General features: G+C 27.8%; 3 protein-coding genes across 5 annotated transcripts; all 3 read right to left on the bottom strand.

The window, feature by feature from the left end:
• Window positions 1–207: 207 nt before the first annotated feature.
• On the bottom strand, window positions 208–7,184 carry LOC126896691 (sodium channel protein para-like). 3 transcript variants are annotated; one of them, XM_050669678.1, is made up of 14 exons: window positions 7,018–7,184; window positions 6,710–6,920; window positions 6,386–6,516; window positions 6,024–6,313; window positions 5,640–5,813; window positions 4,463–4,585; window positions 3,124–3,246; window positions 2,844–3,038; window positions 2,638–2,782; window positions 2,469–2,572; window positions 1,975–2,245; window positions 1,800–1,910; window positions 1,606–1,676; window positions 208–1,548 (listed from the first exon to the last, which is right to left on the bottom strand). In XM_050669678.1, the coding sequence occupies exons 1-14, from the start codon at window positions 7,028–7,030 to the stop codon at window positions 769–771; spliced, it is 2,742 nt and encodes a 913-aa protein (XP_050525635.1). In that variant the 5' UTR covers window positions 7,031–7,184; the 3' UTR covers window positions 208–768. The 3 variants fall into 3 exon arrangements, with proteins under 3 accessions (XP_050525635.1, XP_050525631.1, XP_050525622.1); XM_050669674.1 differs by lacking the exon at window positions 4,463–4,585 and adding an exon at window positions 5,193–5,315 and having other exon boundaries at window positions 1,606–1,910; XM_050669665.1 differs by having other exon boundaries at window positions 1,606–1,910.
• A 3,885-nt stretch (window positions 7,185–11,069) lies between these two features.
• On the bottom strand, window positions 11,070–12,547 carry LOC126896790 (uncharacterized). Its single transcript, XM_050669884.1, has 4 exons — window positions 11,677–12,547; window positions 11,538–11,600; window positions 11,391–11,480; window positions 11,070–11,164 (listed from the first exon to the last, which is right to left on the bottom strand). The coding sequence occupies exons 1-4, from the start codon at window positions 12,508–12,510 to the stop codon at window positions 11,108–11,110; spliced, it is 1,044 nt and encodes a 347-aa protein (XP_050525841.1). The 5' UTR covers window positions 12,511–12,547; the 3' UTR covers window positions 11,070–11,107.
• A 5,006-nt stretch (window positions 12,548–17,553) lies between these two features.
• Window positions 17,554–19,217, bottom strand: LOC126896800 (uncharacterized). The gene is made up of 4 exons (XM_050669894.1): window positions 18,326–19,217; window positions 18,178–18,240; window positions 18,008–18,097; window positions 17,554–17,751 (listed from the first exon to the last, which is right to left on the bottom strand). Exons 1-4 carry the CDS (start codon window positions 19,160–19,162, stop codon window positions 17,695–17,697), a joined length of 1,047 nt encoding a protein of 348 aa, XP_050525851.1. The 5' UTR covers window positions 19,163–19,217; the 3' UTR covers window positions 17,554–17,694.
• Window positions 19,218–22,562: the final 3,345 nt, after the last annotated feature.

The raw sequence follows: 22,562 nt of genomic DNA, 5'->3' as shown, positions 1-22,562 counted from the left end.
TATTGATGAAAGTGTTGAAATAATAATATTGCTAATTAAAAATACTTTTAATCTAATTTATTTGTTATAATCAAACAATCGTTTTTTTGTTAAAAGTGTTTTTCAGCTATTAAAAAATAATTATGACATACGAGCTATCAAACGATAAATTTTATCAAAACACATGATTCTTTAGGTAAAATAACATAACACCAAAAAATATAAAAATAATATAAGAAATATTAATTATTTAATGTATTTTTAATTAAATACATGATGTCAATAGTAACTTATCTATAACAATAATTATATAGTGAATTTTTTTTGTATATGAAATCATACACAATGCTTACACATAAAATTAATTAAACTATAAAAAAATAAATCAAATTATAGTCTATAAAAATAATTAAAATATAACGCCAAATATTAGAAAAGGGAATTACGTCATAAAAGAATTATTATAAATATTAATTGATTTGTAAAAATATAAAACGTGTACCACATTGCATTTTTGAACATAGTTTTAATAATTTTACCATGTTAAAATAATTTCTAAAGCTCTTTTTTTGTATCTTAAAATCTACAAAACATATGCATTGTATGTTTTATATCACAGCAATTATAATTAATAATATTTTTATAATGCAATAAACAAAGTTAAATTATGACGTGTTAAAATAGTAGAGTGATTAAAGCCACGCTACAACAGAAGCATTCGTCTCAATAAATATATAAACTAATAACAACAATAATATACAAAAATTTATTTTTAAATGATTGGCCCCTTTAAACATCGGCTAGTTTTGAGCTTTTGGATGACGACCTAGAATGAATTACTACCTTATGGCCATTTTTAGTGACGAATCCGTCGCTTTCCACCATAACTGCAGTATCGCGTCCATCTGGTGATGCAGTTTCATCTAAGTTTTGCTTCTGACGTTTTTCTCGAATGAATCTAAGCCAAGCTTTTTGTATGGTCATTGCGCAATACACCTCACGCATGCGCCATAATGTAGAACTAATCGGTTCATATTTGGCTTCTTCTGGTCTTGTTTGAATCTCACTAATCTCTGCGACGGTTTCAATGATGGGATTTCCTTTACGTGCGAAAAAGTCTTTTGTTAATGCATCAAGTATATCAACACAATATATCAAGTCTCCTTTGCATATTGGGATATCCATGGAAACGATTTTATACTTATTCGGTTTGTGAATTTTGAGAGGTGGTTCAAGTATATCCAAAAAGTCAGTCAATTGGTCGTATCGGATGTATCGAGTACCATCTGGATCAAAATGTTGCCAAATTTCATAATACATATCATAATCATCATCTGTCAAACCTTCTTGTACATCTTCCGTTGCTTGTGAATAATTCTCCAAAATTACCGCAATATACATATTGATAACAATCAAGAAATTAATTACCAAGTATGAAAGTAAAAATGCAGTTCCTACAGTCTTGTTACCACAACTACCCGTGATGCCCATCTCTAAGTTAGGTTTAATGCAGTTATCTTCATTAGTGATTCCATCGAGAACAGCATCCCAGCCAGAAGATGTAGACAACTATTACAAATATAACCATATTTTTAAAAATGTTTAATACGTACACAGTACTCTTACCATAAACAAAAGAATCATTGATTGACCAAATGTCCGAAAATTATAATCTTCGTCTAAACCTCCATTACTTGCTACGTTCATAAAAAATGACATTCCGAAAATTGCGAATATGAACATTACCAAGAACAAAAGTAGACAAATGTTGAACAAAGCTGGTAATGACATAGCTAGTGCAAACAACAAAGTACGTATACCTTTCGCTCCTTTTACTAGACGCAATACTCTGCCAACTTTGGCCACTCGCACTACTCTCAAAAGAGTAGGTGAAACAAAGTATTTAGAAATGAAATCACTTAAAATCAAACCTATTTTTCATAAATGAGTCTATTTATTAAATAAATAAAAATTTAGTGATTGAATTAACTATACCTGCAAGTGAAAGTATGACTACAACAAAATCAAACAAATTCCAAGGTTCTTTGAAATAGTAATATCGTAATGCAAATATTTTTAGCAAACATTCTCCCGAAAATATTACAATAAAAATTTGATTTAGTAGATCTAAAATATTTGTAAATTCTTTAGGTTGGTGATAATGATCTAATGTCATTATTAGCATGTTGAGTCCAATGAACAACATTATAAGCATATCAAACTTTTTATCTGTAACTATTTGGAAGACGATTGATTGTGGCCGCCACTAAAATATATTGAAAATTATAAATACATCATTCATTTATTAAACAAAATTAGATACATTTATTTACACTAGGCAAAATTTACTAAAGAAATATTATATTAATAGTATGAAAAAAACATTGGCGCTAATCAGCAATTATAATTATTATGAAAAATAAGTCAAAACCTTAATATACTTTACAGAGGCTAGAGTTTAAAAAAATTTAAATTAAAAATAGGATTACCCTAGGTCTTGGTATAGCTTTTAAAGGTTTCTTAGAGCTCATTTTTTTCATGGCGTTATAATATTTTTTTTGATCCTCTGTCATAAACATTTCGAGAGATGCACCTTTAACATATATAATTATCATAATTTTATTATGTGTGTTAATTTATTCTATAATCAAAAATTACCTGTTTTTTTCTTTTGTTCGTTGAAATTATCAATTATCACACCAATAAATAGATTTAGAGTAAAAAATGAACCAAAAATGATAAAAAATACAAAATAGAAGTACATATAGTTGTTGATCTCACGAATAGGTTGTTTATCATAACTCTAAAAATTGAATAAGTCAGGCTTATTAAAATTTATGTTTAAAATGGTTAAAATTAAATACATCTCTCGAATCGACTGCATCTCTCATAATTTCCATCCAACCATTAAATGTCGCTACTTGAAAAAGACAAAGGTATGCGTTGCCAACGTGATCAAAGTTCATTTTCGAATTTCTCCATGTATAGTTTTCAGCAAGACAAACATTTTTATCAGGAATGATTTCATGGCTAAGAGTATTACCATCTGCATCGACACACTATTTAAATTATATATAATGGTATTTAATACTCTCTAAAATACTTAAAACAAATTATGTACAAAATTAAACAATTTTAACCTACTTTATAATATTTTCCTGAAAATAGCTGCACTCCCATTATAGCAAATATTAACCAAAATATCAAACACACCAAAAGGACATTAAAAATACTTGGAATAGCTTGTACTAATGCATTGACTACTACCTGTATAAATTATTTAAAAATCGAGATTATTTTTCAAATAATGAATAAATATTTATAACAAATAATGTTTAACTAACAAAAGTTAAGTAAAAAAAACATGCTATTCTAAACACATTCCCTTAAAAACATGCATAATCATTCCAGTACTGTACAACAAATCTATCTTTTCTCTATATTTATGTAGACACAACACATACATATTAATAAAAAAAATGTTTAATTTAAATACTAATATTTCAACCCAGTTTTGGCTTGGTTTACTCTATTCTACCCTTTAATATTTTTCAATATTGAGGTCCATAAGTTGTGGGCCTCTAAGCCAACTGAAATTTATAAGCTAGATCCTAAACATAAAACATGACGACACTGTCTTAAACACAATGTAAAAAGTTTTTATTAACTGGTGTATAAAAATATACTTTTAAATAAGGTAATTATATTACGTACAGGACCGCATTTAAGAAGGTAAACGTTTGGTGCACTTGCCCCTGATAAATGATTTTGGAATAGCACTGAAGAAAATTTGCATTTTATGCTATCGTTAAAATTGTAAATTTTATGCATTGATACTATCTTTTTAAACCATTAGCAAAAAAACCGATGGATCATTAATATTTTTTAATGAGTGTCAAAATGTGGCATCCTAGACAGTGTAATTTTTAAATGCAGTACTGGTTATATCAAGATAATTTTGATTTTTAAAGAAGAATTATGTTGTACAGTACACTTGTTTATTGCGCAAGCTCATAGCAGAAAAATCTTTGTAAAAAAATTAGTAACATTTATTAAATATAAATTATAGAAAATATATTGTTATATTTAAATAACAGTAGATAATTATGACCATTAATTTAAAAGCAAATTATTTGATTTTTTTAATCATGCGCAGACTTTAATTGCAATGCATGATTGCAGTTTAACTCAAATGTTAAACGAATGAGTTCATATGTTACAACATTAAATATATCTAAAGTAAGACCAACATAGGTCATCTTAATTTTAAATGAAAAATTGTAAATTGGCTTGATCTACGAATTAGGCGATCTAATAAATTTTAATTATTTACCAATTATAATTTTCAAAAGAACAAAATAATTATCTAAAAATTTAGCTTTTCAACTAGTATTGATACTATAATTACGGATATAGTAGGTATTTATAAATATAAAATGGAATAAAAAATCTCTTTGTTTTTTTTTTTTTTTTGACCACGTACCCTCATGCCCTGCATTCTAGCCATAGCTCGCAGTGGTCGCAAAGCTCTTAAAGTTCGCATGGTTTTGAAAGCTTGAATTCCACTCGCTCCCAACAAGGCAGCAACAAAATTTATCAAGGATACCTGTGTAAAGTAGAGCCAAAGAAAATGCACAAATAATAAAAGTAAGTATGTATACGTAAATCAAAATTCATTGGTAACTTTTGTTAGCGGTGCAACCCACATTATATTCTACAAAATATAGGCGCGTGTTTTATGTATAATGTATATGTATGCATGTATAATATTATATTATTATTAAAGCAATAGCTTTTAGAGAAAACATTAAATATAAATATATTATTATTATTATTATTATGTTGTTTTCAGTATTTCTATTACTTTCCTTAGGTTTAAGTTATCTATTTCTTCAATAACAAAAAATTAAAAATGTAATTTTAAATAAAGAATTTTATAGCAAGAAGAGCGCAATTCCTGTTACTATACTATAATATCATAAAAAAATGCACACTCATACGCACACAAAACACCTCAGGCAAAAACACTGCAATTACAAAATTATCTTAATGTAGCTGCTGCAGTAAACAAATTATGAATATAATAGTCCTTTATTATATCGATTCCCTAGCCAATAGAAAGATATGAAACAAACGCAGTATTTATACAATGGAAAAAAAACACAGACAGTGAGTTCCAAATCACAAATATACCGTCACCGGCTCGTACTTACTCTCATACCCTCCCAACGAGATACCGCTCTCAAAGGCCTTAAAGCCCGAAGAGTCCTCATTGGTCTGAATGCAGGTATATCTGCAGCCCCTGCCCATATTGTTGCCAAATTTACTAAAGACAACTATAAGACAATTAATTGATTTACATCATGGTATAATTGTAATATAAAGAAAATAGTTGCTAAAACAACATTCACAAATTTTTTTTAATTTTAATTGGTTAAAAAATGTTTGAATTTATATAGTATTATTACAAAAATTTTCAAATAAAATAGTCTCGTGTCTAATGCTTACTTAAACTGAATTATTTTTAAGTATCATACACATAATTTTTAATGTTTTTAGATACACTTCAATCAAAATTGTTCAAAAAGTTTCGAAATTTTTTATAACACTTTGTTTCTATTACATAGAGTATAACACAAATTTATTGAATAAATTTTTACCATAACAATTATGAAGTCGAGCCAGCACCATGCGTTTGTAAAATAATTGCGGAAACCCAAAGCCAACCATTTAATTAACATCTCTAAAAAAAAAATTACAGTAAATATCCTATCCATATAGTACAATATATCTTGTAAAACGGGTCTATGTTGTAAGTTGACATCTTCCAAGGCCTGAAAATAACAGATTAAAAAAATATTAATAAAATACATAAAATAATTAAACATTAGATAATTTCAAAGTTATGTTAAATAATAAGATATAAATCATGATTACAAAATAATTAATAAAAATAATAGTAATGAATAAATTGTTCTAAGTAATTTTTTTTTATAACCATATTATAAATCTAATACTAGAAGTATAATATATAATATTATTACCAAAGCAAGACTACTAAGTAATATCATAGTAATAACAGCGGTTTCAAAATATTTATTTTCGATTAATTGAAATGTTTTTAACCGAAGCTGTGCCCATCCCAACCAAAAAGGCATATCATCATCACCGGCTAAAAAAGGAAATTTCTTATAACAGTTTGGAGGAAAACAATCTTCCGGATATTCTTCTTCCTCGAAAACATCTTCTACTACCTCACCCGGATCTTGTTCTTTATACATTTCTTCTTCAATTATTTCTTGTCCAGCTAATTCATAATTCTCTATATTTTCTTCTATATCAAAAATAATAAAATTAATATACATATACTTAGTAGTAATAGTTAACTTAGTCAGATTTTGCATACCACGTAGATCAGTCTGAATAGGTTCTACTTTTAAATATATTTTATCATCAGTACTATGCAAGCTACGTTTACTCTTTTTGTGACTTTCACTGTCGTATGGATCATGATCATGGCTCCCGTAAGATTTTGTACTACATAGAAATAAAAAAATGTTTTTATTAAAATTAATTTTTTTTGATGTTGATTCAGTTACACACATTTTTATTAGTGAACGAATGTTGTAGGTTCATTTTATTTTTTAAGCAATATTTTATAAACTTTTTAATTATTAATAGTTTAGTAATTAAAATAATATTTTAATATCATCGTCAACAATTATCCTACCTTCTTGATTCATATTCATATTTATCTCTAATTTGACAATTTTCATCAGTGCTACTATGATGCATACCAGAAGAATTGTAAGAGCTACTTGATTGTGGTTTCTTTTTTTTATCTTTATTTCCTCGAATAAGTAACTCCATTCCATCACCTATTGTAACATCTAGTTGTTCTTTTTTATTTTTGTAGATAATTCCTGCATCTAATAGTTCCTCTAAAATTAGAAATAAAACAAGTACTGTTTATAATATTTCTACTTTATTCAATGTTCATTCTTCATATAATTTATGACTGCATTATTCAATACCTACCACTGCTATACATGCTTATTCCAGTGATGTTGTCCAAACACTAACCTAAAAATATAATAAATAACAGCTCAAAATTACATTCTATTGTTGAATTTTCATATATTAAGTTTGTAAAAAATTTAACAAGAAATAGAAATGTTAACCTACATTACTATCTCTAAATACTTGGTATTGATTTTTTTATACAAAATGTAATCGCTAGGGTGCTCTGGCCACTTTCCAAATACATATGATTATAGAAATCAACAACAATTCATAAAATTTAAATAATTACTTTAAAGTTTATAACAACGAAAAATGAAAATAACATTAAAATACAATTTTAACATCTAAATCGTAATATAACTAAAAAAAAAAAAAATTTTACAATAAGATATATTAATAAACAAAATTTTCTAATTTCAACGAAAATATACGAATTTAAACTAAAATATTGGAATTTAAACGAAAATATACGAATTTCAACCAAAAATGAAAATGACATTATAACACAATTTTAACATCAAAAACGAATTATAACTAAAAAAAAACCAGTACAGTGGAATCGCGGCATAGTGGGGATGCAGCATAGTTGAGTCAAGTATAATGATATCTGACAGTGATTAAAATCACTATCATAAAAAACGCTCGATGCAAATCTATATATAATGTTTAATTTTAAAAAATGAATGGACTATTCCAAAAGCTACATGATTTCCTATTTCCTTATTTATATCCTGATTAGAAGTTTTATGATTTATAAGTGTAATATATATAAAGGTAAATGGTGGTGTTATTTAAAAAACCCAGCACAGTGGGGTCGCGGCATAGTGGGGACGTTGCATAGTTGGGTCTATATTATTATAATAATATTCAGAAATTAATTAATTTTAATTATTATATATCTAAAAAACCCAATAAAAAAAAAGTTGTTAAAAAGATTTACTCAATTGAGCTTATTATAAAATTTGATTATAATTGTAAAAATTCATCGTTAAATCCAAGTGAAATTAAGAATCATTTTTTTTTTTAATTTATGATTTATATAACAACATGTTACAAAAAAATTTGTAATATTATAGACTGATAGTAGCACACAAAAATAGAGTTAAAAAATTAATAAATTACAAAGTAAAATTATTTACTCTTGTACTTGAATACTTTTATCATATCAAATCTAATTCGACAATAAATACTGTAAGAATATTAGAAATTAATTATTTTAATTGTTTGTATAGAAAAAGCTGTTTAAGCTACTTTTTATTTGAATAAGGAATATTTTTTCAATTTTTAAGAGTAATAACTTAATCTAAATACGAATTGTAATCATTTGACGTATCGTTGAAAAAAGTAGATCTAGTGAGGGTTGGCAAAATAAATCGTAGCCACAAAAAGAACCACATAGTAAAAAATAATATTAACATGAATATAAATTTCTTCTCACGATAGGAGACTATAGTTTAGACTTTAATTTGGTATATATTTAAAGAACGCAGTATTTCCGGAACATTTTCAAAAATTAAGTTGAAAAAGTTAGTTTTTGTAAAAAAGTTGCTATGTTTAATCCCCCCCCAGTGAGCAGGTTAAGTGTTAAATTTAAAAAAAATTATATCGAATAAAAGGAGAATATCTAAAGTTTTAGTATAAAAAAAAATTATGTTGATTTGTTGATTTTTGAAAAAGTTATGGAAGTTTTAAGAAAAAAAAGTCCCAAACGCAAGGAGATCTTCCCAACAATTCGCCCCCGCCATAACATTGGAAAACACCTGCGCCGGTCCTGGCCAAAAAATCCTAAGCTGGTGCCCCTAACAGGGGTTGATCTGTTCAACGCCAAGAGGGGGTGAAGCGGGAGGGAGTGGAGCGGTTGACGACGGCTCCCAAAATGGAGGTCCCTGAGGGGCCCAAGGCCAAGCCACCGCCATCATTCCGAGACTGCCGCGCAGCTTCGGGCCAAAGTCCTGAGGGCAGAGGCGGTGATGATCGGACCACTCAGAGAGGATCAACGGTACGCCGCGGTCATTAAGATCGCAATGGCTGCTGTTGACCTCAAAGCCCTGGGGGTCCAATTGGCGGGGACCAGGAGGACCTGAACGGAAGCCGTCCGGAGGTCCGGGGCTCAGGCGCCCAGGCTGACAGCCTGAAGGTCGCCCTGAAGGAGCATGACGTGCGGGTCCACCGTCCGGTGATGACCGTGTCTGTCATGCTCCTCGACGTGGAGTAATGGACGGAGGAGGGCGACGTGCAGAGTGCACTACTGGACGCTCTCCGCCGTCCAGACGACAAGGTACCGCTGGAAATCGGGCCAGTGGTGGTCCGTGGGAACTCCGGCGGCAAAGGGCGGTACGTTAGGGTGGATATGCCTACAAGGCTGGCCCTCTGCCTTGCAGGTCTCGCACGTATCCGTGTGAGATGGGTCACCTTTTTTTTAAACGACCGGCATTATTGTGGGCCGCCCTGGAACTGCCGTGAGGCATTACTTCAGGGTGGCCCACGCCATCTTAATAGTTCACACCACCACGTTGCGAATCAGCCCGAAATTAATCAAGAGCTAATTCGCAACGTGGTGTGGCCCCCTCTCGTTAACCGGATCCCGCAGTGGGAACCGTTAGAGAGGATTGGCAAAATAACTCACAAACAAATACACAAAAAACAAGAACAAGAACCTAAGGCACCGGCCTAAACCAGCGCCTCAGATCCTCCTGTGCCGGGCGGCGTGGCTGCCTCTGTCTCAGGCGTTCCGCTTCCTCCTTCTTTAATAAGACGGATTCGGCGAACGCTTGGACGAGTCTCCACGCCTCCCGACTCCTCAACATCAGGTCCACCATGGACTCGACTCGGAACGTGCACCCTAGTCGAGACTCCAAAGAGTCCCGCTCCTGGGCCCACGCCTCTCACCGGAAGAGGGTGTGCAGAGCGCTATCAGCCTCTCCCGGGCGATCCGAACAGTGGTCGCACATCGGCGCGGCTGCTTTACGAATACGGTGTAAGTACTCGTTAAATCAGCCGTAGCCGGACATCACTTGGGTCAGACGATAAGTTATCTCCCCGTGAGTCCGGTCCACCCACCTGTCCAGCCGATCGGGTCCTATGAGGACCTGGCGAGTACGCCACCGGAGCATGGTCATCCACCTGAGCGCTAGGCGGTCCTCGGGTTCAAGGGAGTAATGTGCGGCCTGAGAGATGGGTCACCTGTCGGCTAAGGATCCTTGTAGACGAGAGTCTGAGGTGTTACAGGTGCCTGGAGCACGGACACGTGGCGCAGGCCTGCAAGGGCTCGGACAAATCCAAGGGGTGCTTCTCCTGTAAAAAGGATGGGCACCAGGTCAAGGATTGTTAAGGATTATACAAAAAGTTGTAATAAAAATCAAATAGATAATATTTCTCAAATACATTTCCCAAATATTATTCAAAATGAAATTTATTTAAATTTTCTATTATTTTTTTAATTTATTAAAGCTTAAACTTCGATTGCCTCTTAACCAATTTAAAGAAAAATAAAATAAAAATATAATATAATATTAATTGCAATAGAAATTAATATATTTGGTTTTATGATTGTTTTTACTAATTTTATTTTTTTACATTTTTTGATTAGATAAAATAAGATAGCATGGTAATTTTTTGAATTCTCTTAAATTGTCATAATTTTTATTTATTTTATTGTACCTGTCCAAAAAATGTAAAAATGTTTGTTTGAAATCTGTTTTTAAGTTAAAAAACTATTCAAACTCATTACATAATATTACAAATATTTTAAATATCATCTAACAAACTTATAAATAATATATGAAAATTTAAAAAATGTCTGATAAATTAATAAAGAAACAATATTATTTTAAAATATATAAATTTGTGACCTCCCTTAGAATTTATCAATTAACTTATACAAACATAAAAAGGCGAGAAAAAAATGCGATTGTCTTTATTTCAATATAGTAGTCATTTATAAAATATATTATATTTGTTATGTTAATAGTTACATTTAATTAATTATAATTAAGTTCATTCATCAATATTCAATTGTCATTATTTAAAAAAAATATGATTAAGCTTAAATTTTATCAATAATATGACGTTTGTTCAAATAATATATTTTTCAGCAAAATTGAAGCTATCCAATCTTGATTTGAATTTGAAAAGCCAGAAAAGCAATCGTCATACTAAATATCTATATAAAATAAAATTATATGGAGAGTAAATATTATCATTGATTGTGCTTAAAGTTGACTGTTATTCAGTTAAATTTTAAAGCATAGTTAGTTATTTGATGATAATTTTAAAAACTTAAATATAACATAGTTAAATTGAATAAATATAATTTTTAGGAAATCATTGGCGATATATATGTTAGCAAAGGGCTACAATTTTAAACTAGGTCAATAATTTTAACTTACTGCCAACAAAGTCCTAAAAGATAATTCAAAAACACCACATGGAACTAAATGAAATCTTGCGTGCAACATGTATAAAGAAGAAAATTGCACCTAAAAAATATTTAAAATAATGTTATTTTATTTTACACATTTTTTCATAATCTTCACTTCTTTTAAATCCAACAAAGAATTAGTCTTCATATCATTGAGTATAGTTTGAGTTCTATTAATCTATTAGAAAAGAATACATTTTAAAATAAAGTTTTAAATAAGTTTATACAAGATATAATATAGTACGATAAATTACCTCTATTTTACATATATGAACAACCCGAAAAAGTTCTATGCAAAATCCCAATCGTATACAGGTAATGACAAAACAAATTATAAGATTGATTTTATTTACTTTGGAAAAATAAGGAATAGAGTAGCCAAAGCAAATTATCTCACACATTGAAAAAGCTACAAACATGACAATTGAAATATCGAACACAGAATGTGTTATTTGTTGAGCTCTATTCTTAAGCTCTTTCCATTTGGCTCGATATAATTTCCATTTTCTTATCGATGTGATATCATTGTTGATTTCCTTAATAGCACGACCAATAAGTAGCATTAACATATTATACTGCACAATTGGCAGACATACTACAATATCGAAATAGGTAGTTTGTAGAACATCAAAACCATTGATAAATTGAAATTTTATAGCTAACCACAATATTAATAATCGTAATTCCTCTGTTATAATATGTAGTATTATCCAACCGTAAAAGTACCAAGCGTAAGAAAACAATGAAGTATTTTCCAAAGATGGTATTAAGTCATCAATTGATCGTATGGTACTAACTAAAACTTCATTATCAGCAAACAACTTAGAACAAACCATTACTAATGGAGTTAATATCCTTATATGAAAACAAATGACGTTGAGTATTGACATCATATCAAGTACATGAACTAAAAGTGTAGTCATACGAATCATGCCTCGATGGTAGATAAAAATATTTAAAAAAACGTTAATAATATAAAGTGACCAGTACTCGAATAATGCTTTTTTGGTGTCATAATATTTAAAACCTGCTCCAAATACATTACATATAGTAAGTGAACATTTTATACGTTCAAATAAATACGCCATATTTAGATTAACAAAAAACTGGAAATTTTTTTTTCACTTGGCGATATGGTTTACAATGATGATAATCAACTAACTAGACAACAACAACTTTTGTAAATCAATTTTATAAAAATATTTATTAAAGTATAATATTATGGTTCAATAAATGACTAAGTGCAAAACTGTCAATTTGAAAAGTTTATATTATTAATAAAAATCAAGGAGTTGAATATATTATGTCACCTATTGAATATATAATTTAAATTGACAGTTGGAATAGAAACAAATTCTAAAAAAATTATATTTTAGTTTATAGCATGTTATATTTATACAACTGTACAGCAATTCTGACGCAATCCGGAATAATGCGCAGTGTATCCAACTATTAAACTCCAACGAAGTATGCAATGTGATTCTTTTGTAATGAACCAGTAAATTAAAAGAAAAATAACATTTAGAATTTTTATTTGTTTCTATTAGTTACATGTTTTGTTCAATATATCAATAATGAAGTATTTTCTATATTCAACCCTTATACCTTTTAAGAATAGCAATTCAATTAAAAGTTGCCAGATAGACCTGTTTTGCTTAGTAAAATTTTCGATAAATAATGAATTTATCTTAAAAATTTTTAGACTAATATTTAATTCATTTTTATAAACCATAATAAATATCAAGTTAATTGTATGAAAAAATTTGTTTTAAGGTAAATTTTACGAACAACTTTCAAATGTTAAATGGGAACCTATAATTATTTTTTTAATATTAGATGGAGATTGGCCTAAATAAAATATTGACAGATTGATAACCAGTATTGTATAATTACTTTTTGTAATATTATATTATTACATTAAATATTAACATATAATATTATGTTATCATTTGTACATGTATTTCACATATTATGAATATTATGAATATATAAAATCACCAAAACAGAGTTCTCTCATTTAAAATACAAAATAACCAGTTAATTATGGGATAAAATGTACTTATTGTAAAGATGATTAAGTAACGCCTACACGCAGGGTCCTCATTATAATTAATCAATTAGAATAGAAAGCTTCAGCTTCTAAGATCATGTTAGGGATCACTGGGCTAACCCCTTTGGACTATAAAAAGCCATTTTTCCCCATCTAAATTAGTTCTTTCGGCGATTTAAAATACACAATATCTACGATACTCTACTCAAGATTTCACTCTTCAGGACTTGGTCTTTTTTTTAATTTATTTACACTTAGAATATTTTTCTTTAAAACTAAATGACACTTATAAATTTCAAAGTGAATTTTGTTTTAATGAATCTTTTAATTTAATTTAATTTGTTCATTAAGTAATAATGTTTTATTTTTCTTATTGTGGAAATGAATATCAAATAATATTTTAAACATTAAATTTTTTTTAATTATGTTATTTTAATAATAAATCCAACCAAATTTTAAATTTTTATTTAATAGTAAAAATCTATTGTGAGCTTTTCTGTTGGGTCTCTAAGCTTAACGTCTTTGTTCTAACGAACATCGTGCCGGTGGACAGAGCTAAAGGTCACAATTTTCTCAGTTGATACTGAGATTTAAATTAATTTATTATTAATTTTATTGGTCTAAGTGTATTGCAGCTCTATACTTACTGGATAGCTAGTCATTGAGCTTGATGTCTTTGCTTTAACGAGCATCGCGCCGGCGGACAAAGTTGTAATAAACCAAAAAGAAAAATAAGAGCAAAATTGTCTCATCAATATAAGATGAAGGTTCAAGAAGGTAAAGAAAAGGGCGGTAGCTATGGGGAACGAATGGTGTGATATAGGTTTGAGGGAAATAAATAACGAAGGGTAAAAATGGTGTTGATGTGGATTTTACTATTGAAGGTGTGAATGCTTATATTGTACCAAAAGAAAATTGAAGGGTTGATTCTTAGTCAGAGTAAAGACATAATGTAGCGTATGTATGGCCGAATAATAATAAAAATTTATTAAACAAAATAATAAATGGCAGAGTAACACATGTTTAAATGTGGCAAGATATGTAAGGGTGCAAAGGATATAATGATATGAATAAAGAAGAATTCAGAGGGGTGAATAAACGGAGTTTAAATACATGAGGGTAATGATCAAATAAATAAAAATGTACACAAACGTTGTGATAAAAATAATAAGCTGATCTCAGGGTTGAACAATATTGAATAAATTAAGTCAATTATCCTACAAAACTTTATTACCTATCTTAATGGTCTATTACGCAATAGAGTATTTATAATTTGAAAGCGGAAATTTAAATTTGTACTTACCTCGTATCCCACGTAATTTAATGCTTATTTTAAACAATCCAATGTTAATTATGAGTTCACACTGTATTTCACACGTTGTACACTTTGAGTTTGACAGTAAATATGAACGTTTGAGAATAAGTGTTTAATTATAAATAATACGAAACCATTACACAAAATCTATGACTATATATGCAAGAGATTCTATACACTCTATGTTTTTTTTATAACTATATCAAATAATGTATCCTTAGTTGACTTTGTAAAATGAGTATATTATTTATGAGATTATATTTTATTGAGAGATCGACACCAATATTTCTTAAATTTTCCTCTGGCCTGGCCCAAACAAAATTCAGAAATATTTATATCTATGTTAAAGATTTGTCAAAGCGGAATTGTGGTGGCCCAATGTGTCCCGGCGATATTGCCTTGAAAGGATGCGGCACAATAATCACCAAGACAAAAATTAAACACTAAAAAACATATTCGTAAGTTTCTCTGTGCTGTCTGCCAGCGCGATGTTCGTTAGAACAAAGACATTAAACCAAAATGGCTAGCTACCCAATAAGTATAGAGTTGCAACACACTTAGTCCAATAAAAATGTTATTAAATTAGTTTAAATTGAAATAACTGTAACCTTTAGCATATAATAAATATTTACCATTAACTGAGAAAATTAGAGTTGATTCGGGTTTATTATATATAAAAAAAATAGTTTTTTAAAAAAAAATGTTTGAGGTTTAAAATATTAATTGACATTTATTTCCATTATAAAATAAAACATTATTGTTTAATGAACAAGTCAAATTAAGAGATTAACCAAAACAAAATTCACTTTAAAATTTCTAAATGTCATTTAGCTTGAAAAAATATTCTAAGTCCAAATTAAATATAAAAAAAAAACTAAGTCCCAGAGAGTAAGAATCTTGAGTAGTGTGTCGCAGAATTTGTGTATTTTAAAATCGTCGAAAGAACTGATTTTAATAGGAAAAAATGGGTTTTTATAGTAGATGAGGGTCGTGTAGCGATACCTAGTGTGATCTTAGAAACTGTAGATCTTAATTAATAGTTAAATGTGATTGTCTGGACCTAATTGAGAACCCACACATAGGCGTTACTTTGAATCTGTACGATAATCAGATTTAATTGCCTAGTTTATTGATTATTTTATGTTTTAAATAAGGGAACCCTGTTTTGGTGATCTTGAGAATCCATAATATTGACATACATGTACAAAAGATAACATAATATAATATTTTAATATTATAAGTGATAATATAATATTACAGAGTAAAAGTTGCAACTAGATATTATCTAGAATTATGTATATTAGATTAGAATATATTTGTAAACCTATGTGTATTGGGTAGCTAGTCTTTGAGCTTAATGTATCTGTTCTTACGAACATCTAGGTGATTATTGTGCCGCATCCTTTCAAGCCACTAGCGCCGGGACACATTGGCCCACCAAAATTACAACTATATAAATTTTTACATAAATATTTGATGCCAAAATCAACATTGGATTACTTGAAATATTATTGCATTACATAGGACGTAAGGTAAGTACAATTTATCCTATTCTTTCGAACCTCCAACAATCTATTGCGTAATAAACCATTAATAAAAATTAAATAGAAGAATTAATAAATTAATAATATAATTTATTAATAAAAAAATATAAACCATTAATAAACAAATTAAACAAAATTATATAAATTAAAAAAATTAAACATTCCAACCAATTTTACATAAATTCTATTTTCCTTTTTATTTTATACATCAATTCTACATTCTATATTATATATCAATTCTATATTACCCTTTCATTCCATATTACTTTTTACTTTATATTTTACCTTATTTTATTTATTTTATTTCTATTTTTGGTTCATTACATTTTTGAGTTAATAGAATTTTTAACTATAAGCTAGACGGGTGTGTAATATTGATGAATTCTGTGCGTCATAGTAAAAATAGGACGTTGCTGATCACTACCATACTCCTCGTCTTTTCTAAATCTTAAAATGCTCATACCTCGAAGATTAACACTTCAAAACTAGTTATCAATAAGGTTATTATACTCTAAACGTGTTCAAACACTAAAATTTTCAAAATTTGCATTAGTCTTATGGGTCATCGACAGTGCTCGAATTGGGGAGGTGCGCAGGGGAACGTAGCTCCTCTACTTTTTTTTAAATTTTTTTGCGCACCCCAACTACTTTTTTTTATTGGGACGGGAGGACGGTGGAAAATACTACCTCTTTTTTTTTTTTTTAATATTAGTATGATCATGAAATATGATTTATTAATAAATACTAAATAAAGTAATGAGTAAAAAAAAAAAAAAGGTCTTCAAAATGCTAGGGACGCAGTTTTCAAATTGTTAAGNAGTAAAAAAAAAAAAAAGGTCTTCAAAATGGACGCAGTTTTCAAATTATTAAGTTGAGCTCCCCTACTTATTTTTGGCTAATTCGAGCACTGGTCATCGATATATATATATAGAGTAGTATTCTTGTATAGATGAGTAAATTACTGTGGTTCATTATTTATAATAAATTTATTATAAAATTTTTATTTATAAATTTATAATTAATTATTTATAAATCAATAGATTTATCATTGACACTAAATTTATCCTAAAATAATACATTATTTTAATTTATTATTTGATCAAAATAACGCTAAAAATGTTATTTTGGTTTAGTTGAATAATATTAGTAAAATTTTAGAATATGACTATTAATAATCGCAAAAACATAGTTATTTAATTTATTTGATTTATGAACGATTAGTAATGAGCTGTAAATAAAATTTATATTTTACCTAGGACTAAAGTATTTCATAAAAACTCAACTGCTAAAATGTTTCAACCAATTTAAAATATACAAAACTTTTAATCATATGTAATTTACTTATTCGATCAAAGTAATACTTTTAGCCAATTTTGATTTGAATTTGATATGCCAAACAAGCTATGGCCATCCCCAAAATCTAAACGAAATAAAAATTTATTTTAACTCAAAATCGATTAAAAACATTATTGAATGCTCGATGTGATAAAATGAAAATAAATAAACTGTTTAAAAATTAATATTGAAATTTAAAATGTTGAATTTTTTCAATTCGAGCTAGTGAGTATCCCACCTCTTAAACTCTCACCAATCCGAACAGTAATTTAATTAAATAAAAATTAGAGTTGTAGAAACAAATTTAACATTAATAACTACAATTTATATTTTTTACTTACAGTTAATAAAGTTCTAAATGATAGATTAAAACAACCACATGGCATTAGATTGAAATCTGAATGTAACATATACAGAGAAGTATACTGGACCTATAAACGTTAATAAAAACTATATAATTTTTCTTTAACTGTATTATTTTCTTCTATAAAAAATGTTTTGGTAATTTTATTTCTTTTAAATCTAAAATAGAATTCATCTTAACATCATTAAGAATACTTTGAGTTCTAAGAATCTAGATAAAAACATAAACAAAAATGGGTAATAAATTTTATTACATTCAGGTGACATTAAAACTTATAAAATATGCAGTAAATTACCTCATATTTGCAAATGTTGGCCACTCGAAATAGTTCAACGCAAAATCCCAATCGCATAAAAAATGTAATGAAAAAACAGATTATTAATTTCTTTTTATTATAGTCAACTAAAACGGTAAATGTATAACCAAAGCAAAATATATCACTCATAGTGTAGATAACAAAAATAACAATTGACATATTGTAAACATAATGTGTAATATGTTGTGCTTTATTCTTAAGCTCTTTCCATTTAGCTCGATATGGTTTCCATTTTCTTATCGATGTGATATCATTGTTGATTTCTCTAATGCCACGACCAATAAGTAGCATTATCATATTATACTGCACAATAGGGATACAAATCACAACATTTAAAATCGTCCCGAGAATAGCATCCACACAATTGATATATTTAAAATTAACAGCTGACCAGAAAAAAAATAATTGTGAAACTTCCGTTATAACATGTAATATTATCCAACAATAAAAGTACCAAGCGTAAGAAAACAGTGAAGTATTTTGTAAAGTTGGTATTAAGTCATCAATTGATCGTATGGTACTAATTAAAACTTCATTATCAGCCAACAACTTAGAGCAGACCATGACTAATGGAGTTAAAATTCTTATGTGAATACAAATGACGTTGATTATTGACATAATATCCAGTCTATTTACAAAAACAACTGATATACGAATTATACCTCGATAATAAGCTAAAATATTAAAGAAAACGATTCCAATATAAAGTGTCCAGTACAATAAAAAAGCTTTCTTGGAATCATAACATCGAAAACCTGCTCCAAAGATATGGCATAAAGTAGATACGTGCTTAATACGTTCAAGGAAAAAAACCATTGTAAATTCAATTCAACAAATATATTACAAAATATGACTTCTGACTAATTTGTTAATAAAAATGTAAGCAATGGCAAGTTTATAAATGTATGAAATGAGAATAGACATCAATTGTACTAGTATTACTTTTACCAATCCATTACATTATAATAAATTAAATATAATGTTACGACTGAATGATTTGCAAGTGCCAATCGTTAATCGTTTTTTTAAAAGCTTAGTCATTGTAATACATAGACATTTTAGAAAAATATCCATTATGATAATTTTATAAGGTACTATTCAAAAAGGTTATAGGTGTATAAGAAAGTAAACATTTTTTCATATTACTATTACTTTTCATTTTGAGTACAAGTATTATTTAATAACTTTACTATTTTTAAATAAAAAAATTAGAATATAAAATATATATCAACACATATAAATCATCCATATAACTTATATACTAAATTAACAATAGCCTTTTAAAAATTAACAACTAGATATGTCGCCATAAGCTTAGAAACAAGAATGGTCAACAAACATTTTCTTATATAGATAATGTAAAAACATTAAAAAAATGTTTAGAATTTAAGTAAATAAAATTCATTTTAAAGAATTATTTGAACTTTGTATTACTAAACTACATATGAGAAAATACACTAATGTCCTCTAAAAGTAATTACTGTCAGTATTAAAAATTTCATAAAAGCCACGGAAGTATGTAAAAAAAAATCTAATGGTAAATCTTTACCGTTAATATAGGAGTTACTACTACTTCTATTACAAACTAATAGCTCTATCACCAAAACTATCAATATTCTTCCTAAATCACATGTATTAATACATTCATTTTACAGTTAAAATATATTTTATCTCTATTTAGACATTTTTTGTAATATAAATATTAAATTGATTTTATGATTTTAGCTGAAAATCGTATTTAATGAACATAATTATTTTCTTTAAAAGTAAAAATTATGTGTTCAAAAATGTATGAAGTATCTATAAGTAATTAGATTTAGAAAAATAAATTTGTATACTTATAAGTTTTCTTATTTTTTGGAAAACTTTTATAGTTATGTCAATTATTTCCTTATTCCTACCACAAAATATAAGTCATAGTTTTATAATCAATTAATTATATCTATGGGGCATAAATAAATAACACATAGTAAAATTCATAACCTTAAATATTAGTTATCTTATCAGAATCGCATCAAAGCTAATATTTGTTGGAAAAATATTTCAATTTTTTTTTTAATTACTCTACAAAAAGTTTAATTTAAAAATATTAAAAATCTTTAAAAAAATTGACAAAAAATTTAAATTGTAAGATATGGTTAAAACATATTCTCATTCGTCAGTATGATATTTTTAATATACACGTTAATTCAAAACACATGTAATGTTTTGACAAGATTAAAAAATTCGATAAAAAATATAAAATTTTTATCTCTATTTGTCCGAATCTCTACTTAGGTTTATTGTTAAAAACTTCCATAAAATATATGAGAAAATTGGGACATATTTATTAACAATATATCATTGAGTATTATGGTTCAAATATTATTACAAGCACAATAAACTAATTTTCACATTACAAAATAAAGTTAAAAACCCTAACACAGTAGGGTCGCTGCACAATTGAGACGTGACATAATTGGGTCAAGTATAATGATATCTGACAGTGATTAAAATCACTATCATAAAAAACGCTCGATGCAAATCTATATATAATGTTGAATTTTAAAAAGTTAATGGATCATTCTAAAAGCTACATGATCTCCTATTTCCTTATTCATATCCTGATTACAAGTTTTATGATGTATAAGTGTAATATATGAATGTAAGTATTTCGAATGAAAGAGGTATATAAATAGTATTTATCATAAAAAAAATTATAATGATCCATACATTTTTCAAAAAGTTGTAGCATTATAAAGAAAAAAATATAAAAAAGAATTTATTACAAAAATCGTATTTTTTTAATTTACTTTGATATCTGTTATCACAGATTTTGAAGACACAATAAAGTCTGAATTCTTTTTTTGCGCTGATGCGAAGCTGAGAAGGTATTGGTTTTACTATGATGTGTTTTTTTTTTTTGTGTCTGTTACCACTTTTTCTCAGCTCTCAAAAATCGCTAATTTTCGAAATTTTTTCTATTTTTTTTACTAAAAACTGCCATAACTTTTTGAAAAATTAACAAATTAATATAATTTTTTTTATAGAAGTATTATGTCTTTAATTATCATTTGGTATATTTTTTTTGTAAATTTGACACTTAACCTGCCCACAGGGGGGGATTTAAAATAGAAACTTTTTCACAAAAAATTTACTTTTTCAACTTAACTTTTGAAAATGTTCCGGAAGGTCTGACACTTTTATATATATCTTAAATTAAAGCTAATGTAATGTACTTTATTATAAAGAAAAAAAATTTGACCTCTGGACTTGTCTTCATGGTGAAAACGGCTACCGAATGCTATTTTTGTGTGAAAATTCTCGATTTTATATTTTACATTGTTAATTTTATATTAATATATCTTTTGGAAAAATGTATGCATCAATATTATTATTTTTTATAAATAATATTTATATACCTGGTTCATCTGACACACTTTTTTTTTTAATCTGACTATTTCCCTATACAGGGTGATTTTTTATCATAACCCACTCAATTACTTACAGAATAATAATAATTTAAACATTTTTTTTTATTACTATCTTTAGTTACACATTATTCTTGAATTATTAACTATGTAATGCTTTTTAAGTTCATCCCTTATGCCTGGTAAGGGAGTCAACTTTGTTTTTTTAAATGGTAACACGTATTTTTAATTTAATAAAATGTTTGAGTTTTTAATTTAATAGTAAATGGCATTTGAATTTTTAATATAACTTAATTCGTTTATTAGATATAAACATTTAAAGTTTCAAATTTTTGAGTTAATATATAGGTATAATACACAAGGGATTACAAATACAGGTAGCTAATTGATTTTTTATGACATCGATATTAGCAGGTACACAGTATTGTTATTATCAATGATAGTATGGTACATTATTGTGAGTTTATAAATACACTAACTGACAATACAAAAAGTATACCTATTGATAATCATAATTGGTAATAAACAATCCGTGACTGTGATAGTAATATCATAAAATAAATAACTAAAGATAATAATAAAAAAAAAATTTTTAATTATTATTATTCTGTAAGTAATTGAGTGGGTTATGATAAAAAAATTACCCTGTATACAGGAGAGGTTTCAAAACTAAAAAATGCATATAGAAACTAGAACTTTTTCAACTTAATTTTTTTAAGTGTTCCGGAAATACTGACACTTTCATATATATATTAAATTAAAGCTTATGTAATATACTTTAATTTTTGCGCTGATTTAAAATCAGC

This window comes from Daktulosphaira vitifoliae, unplaced genomic scaffold (assembly GCF_025091365.1).
Source record: "Daktulosphaira vitifoliae isolate Bord-2020 unplaced genomic scaffold, ASM2509136v1 Scaffold_1, whole genome shotgun sequence".
NCBI classification, from domain to species: Eukaryota; Metazoa; Arthropoda; class Insecta; order Hemiptera; family Phylloxeridae; genus Daktulosphaira; species Daktulosphaira vitifoliae.
The sequence above is the reverse complement of the archived record's forward strand: the minus strand, read 5'-3'. Positions and strand labels throughout refer to the sequence as shown.

Coding starts and splice junctions, on each gene's coding strand:
- LOC126896691 (XM_050669674.1), bottom strand. Junction 6,517..6,709: donor TATGAATATGAATCAAGAAG/GTAGGATAATTG, acceptor ATTTCTATGTAG/TACAAAATCTTACGGGAGCC. Junction 5,316..5,639: donor TCGACTTCATAATTGTTATG/GTAAAAATTTAT, acceptor ATTGTCTTATAG/TTGTCTTTAGTAAATTTGGC.
- LOC126896790 (XM_050669884.1), bottom strand. CDS start 12,510: ATGGCGTATTTATTTGAACGTATAAAATGTTCACTTACTATATGTAAT. Junction 11,601..11,676: donor TTCATATATGTAAAATAGAG/GTAATTTATCGT, acceptor CTTTTCTAATAG/ATTAATAGAACTCAAACTAT. Junction 11,481..11,537: donor CTTTGTTGGATTTAAAAGAA/GTGAAGATTATG, acceptor AATATTTTTTAG/GTGCAATTTTCTTCTTTATA.
- LOC126896800 (XM_050669894.1), bottom strand. CDS start 19,162: ATGGTTTTTTTCCTTGAACGTATTAAGCACGTATCTACTTTATGCCAT. Junction 18,241..18,325: donor CCAACATTTGCAAATATGAG/GTAATTTACTGC, acceptor GTTTTTATCTAG/ATTCTTAGAACTCAAAGTAT. Junction 17,752..18,007: donor CATTTAGAACTTTATTAACT/GTAAGTAAAAAA, acceptor TATTTCGTTTAG/ATTTTGGGGATGGCCATAGC.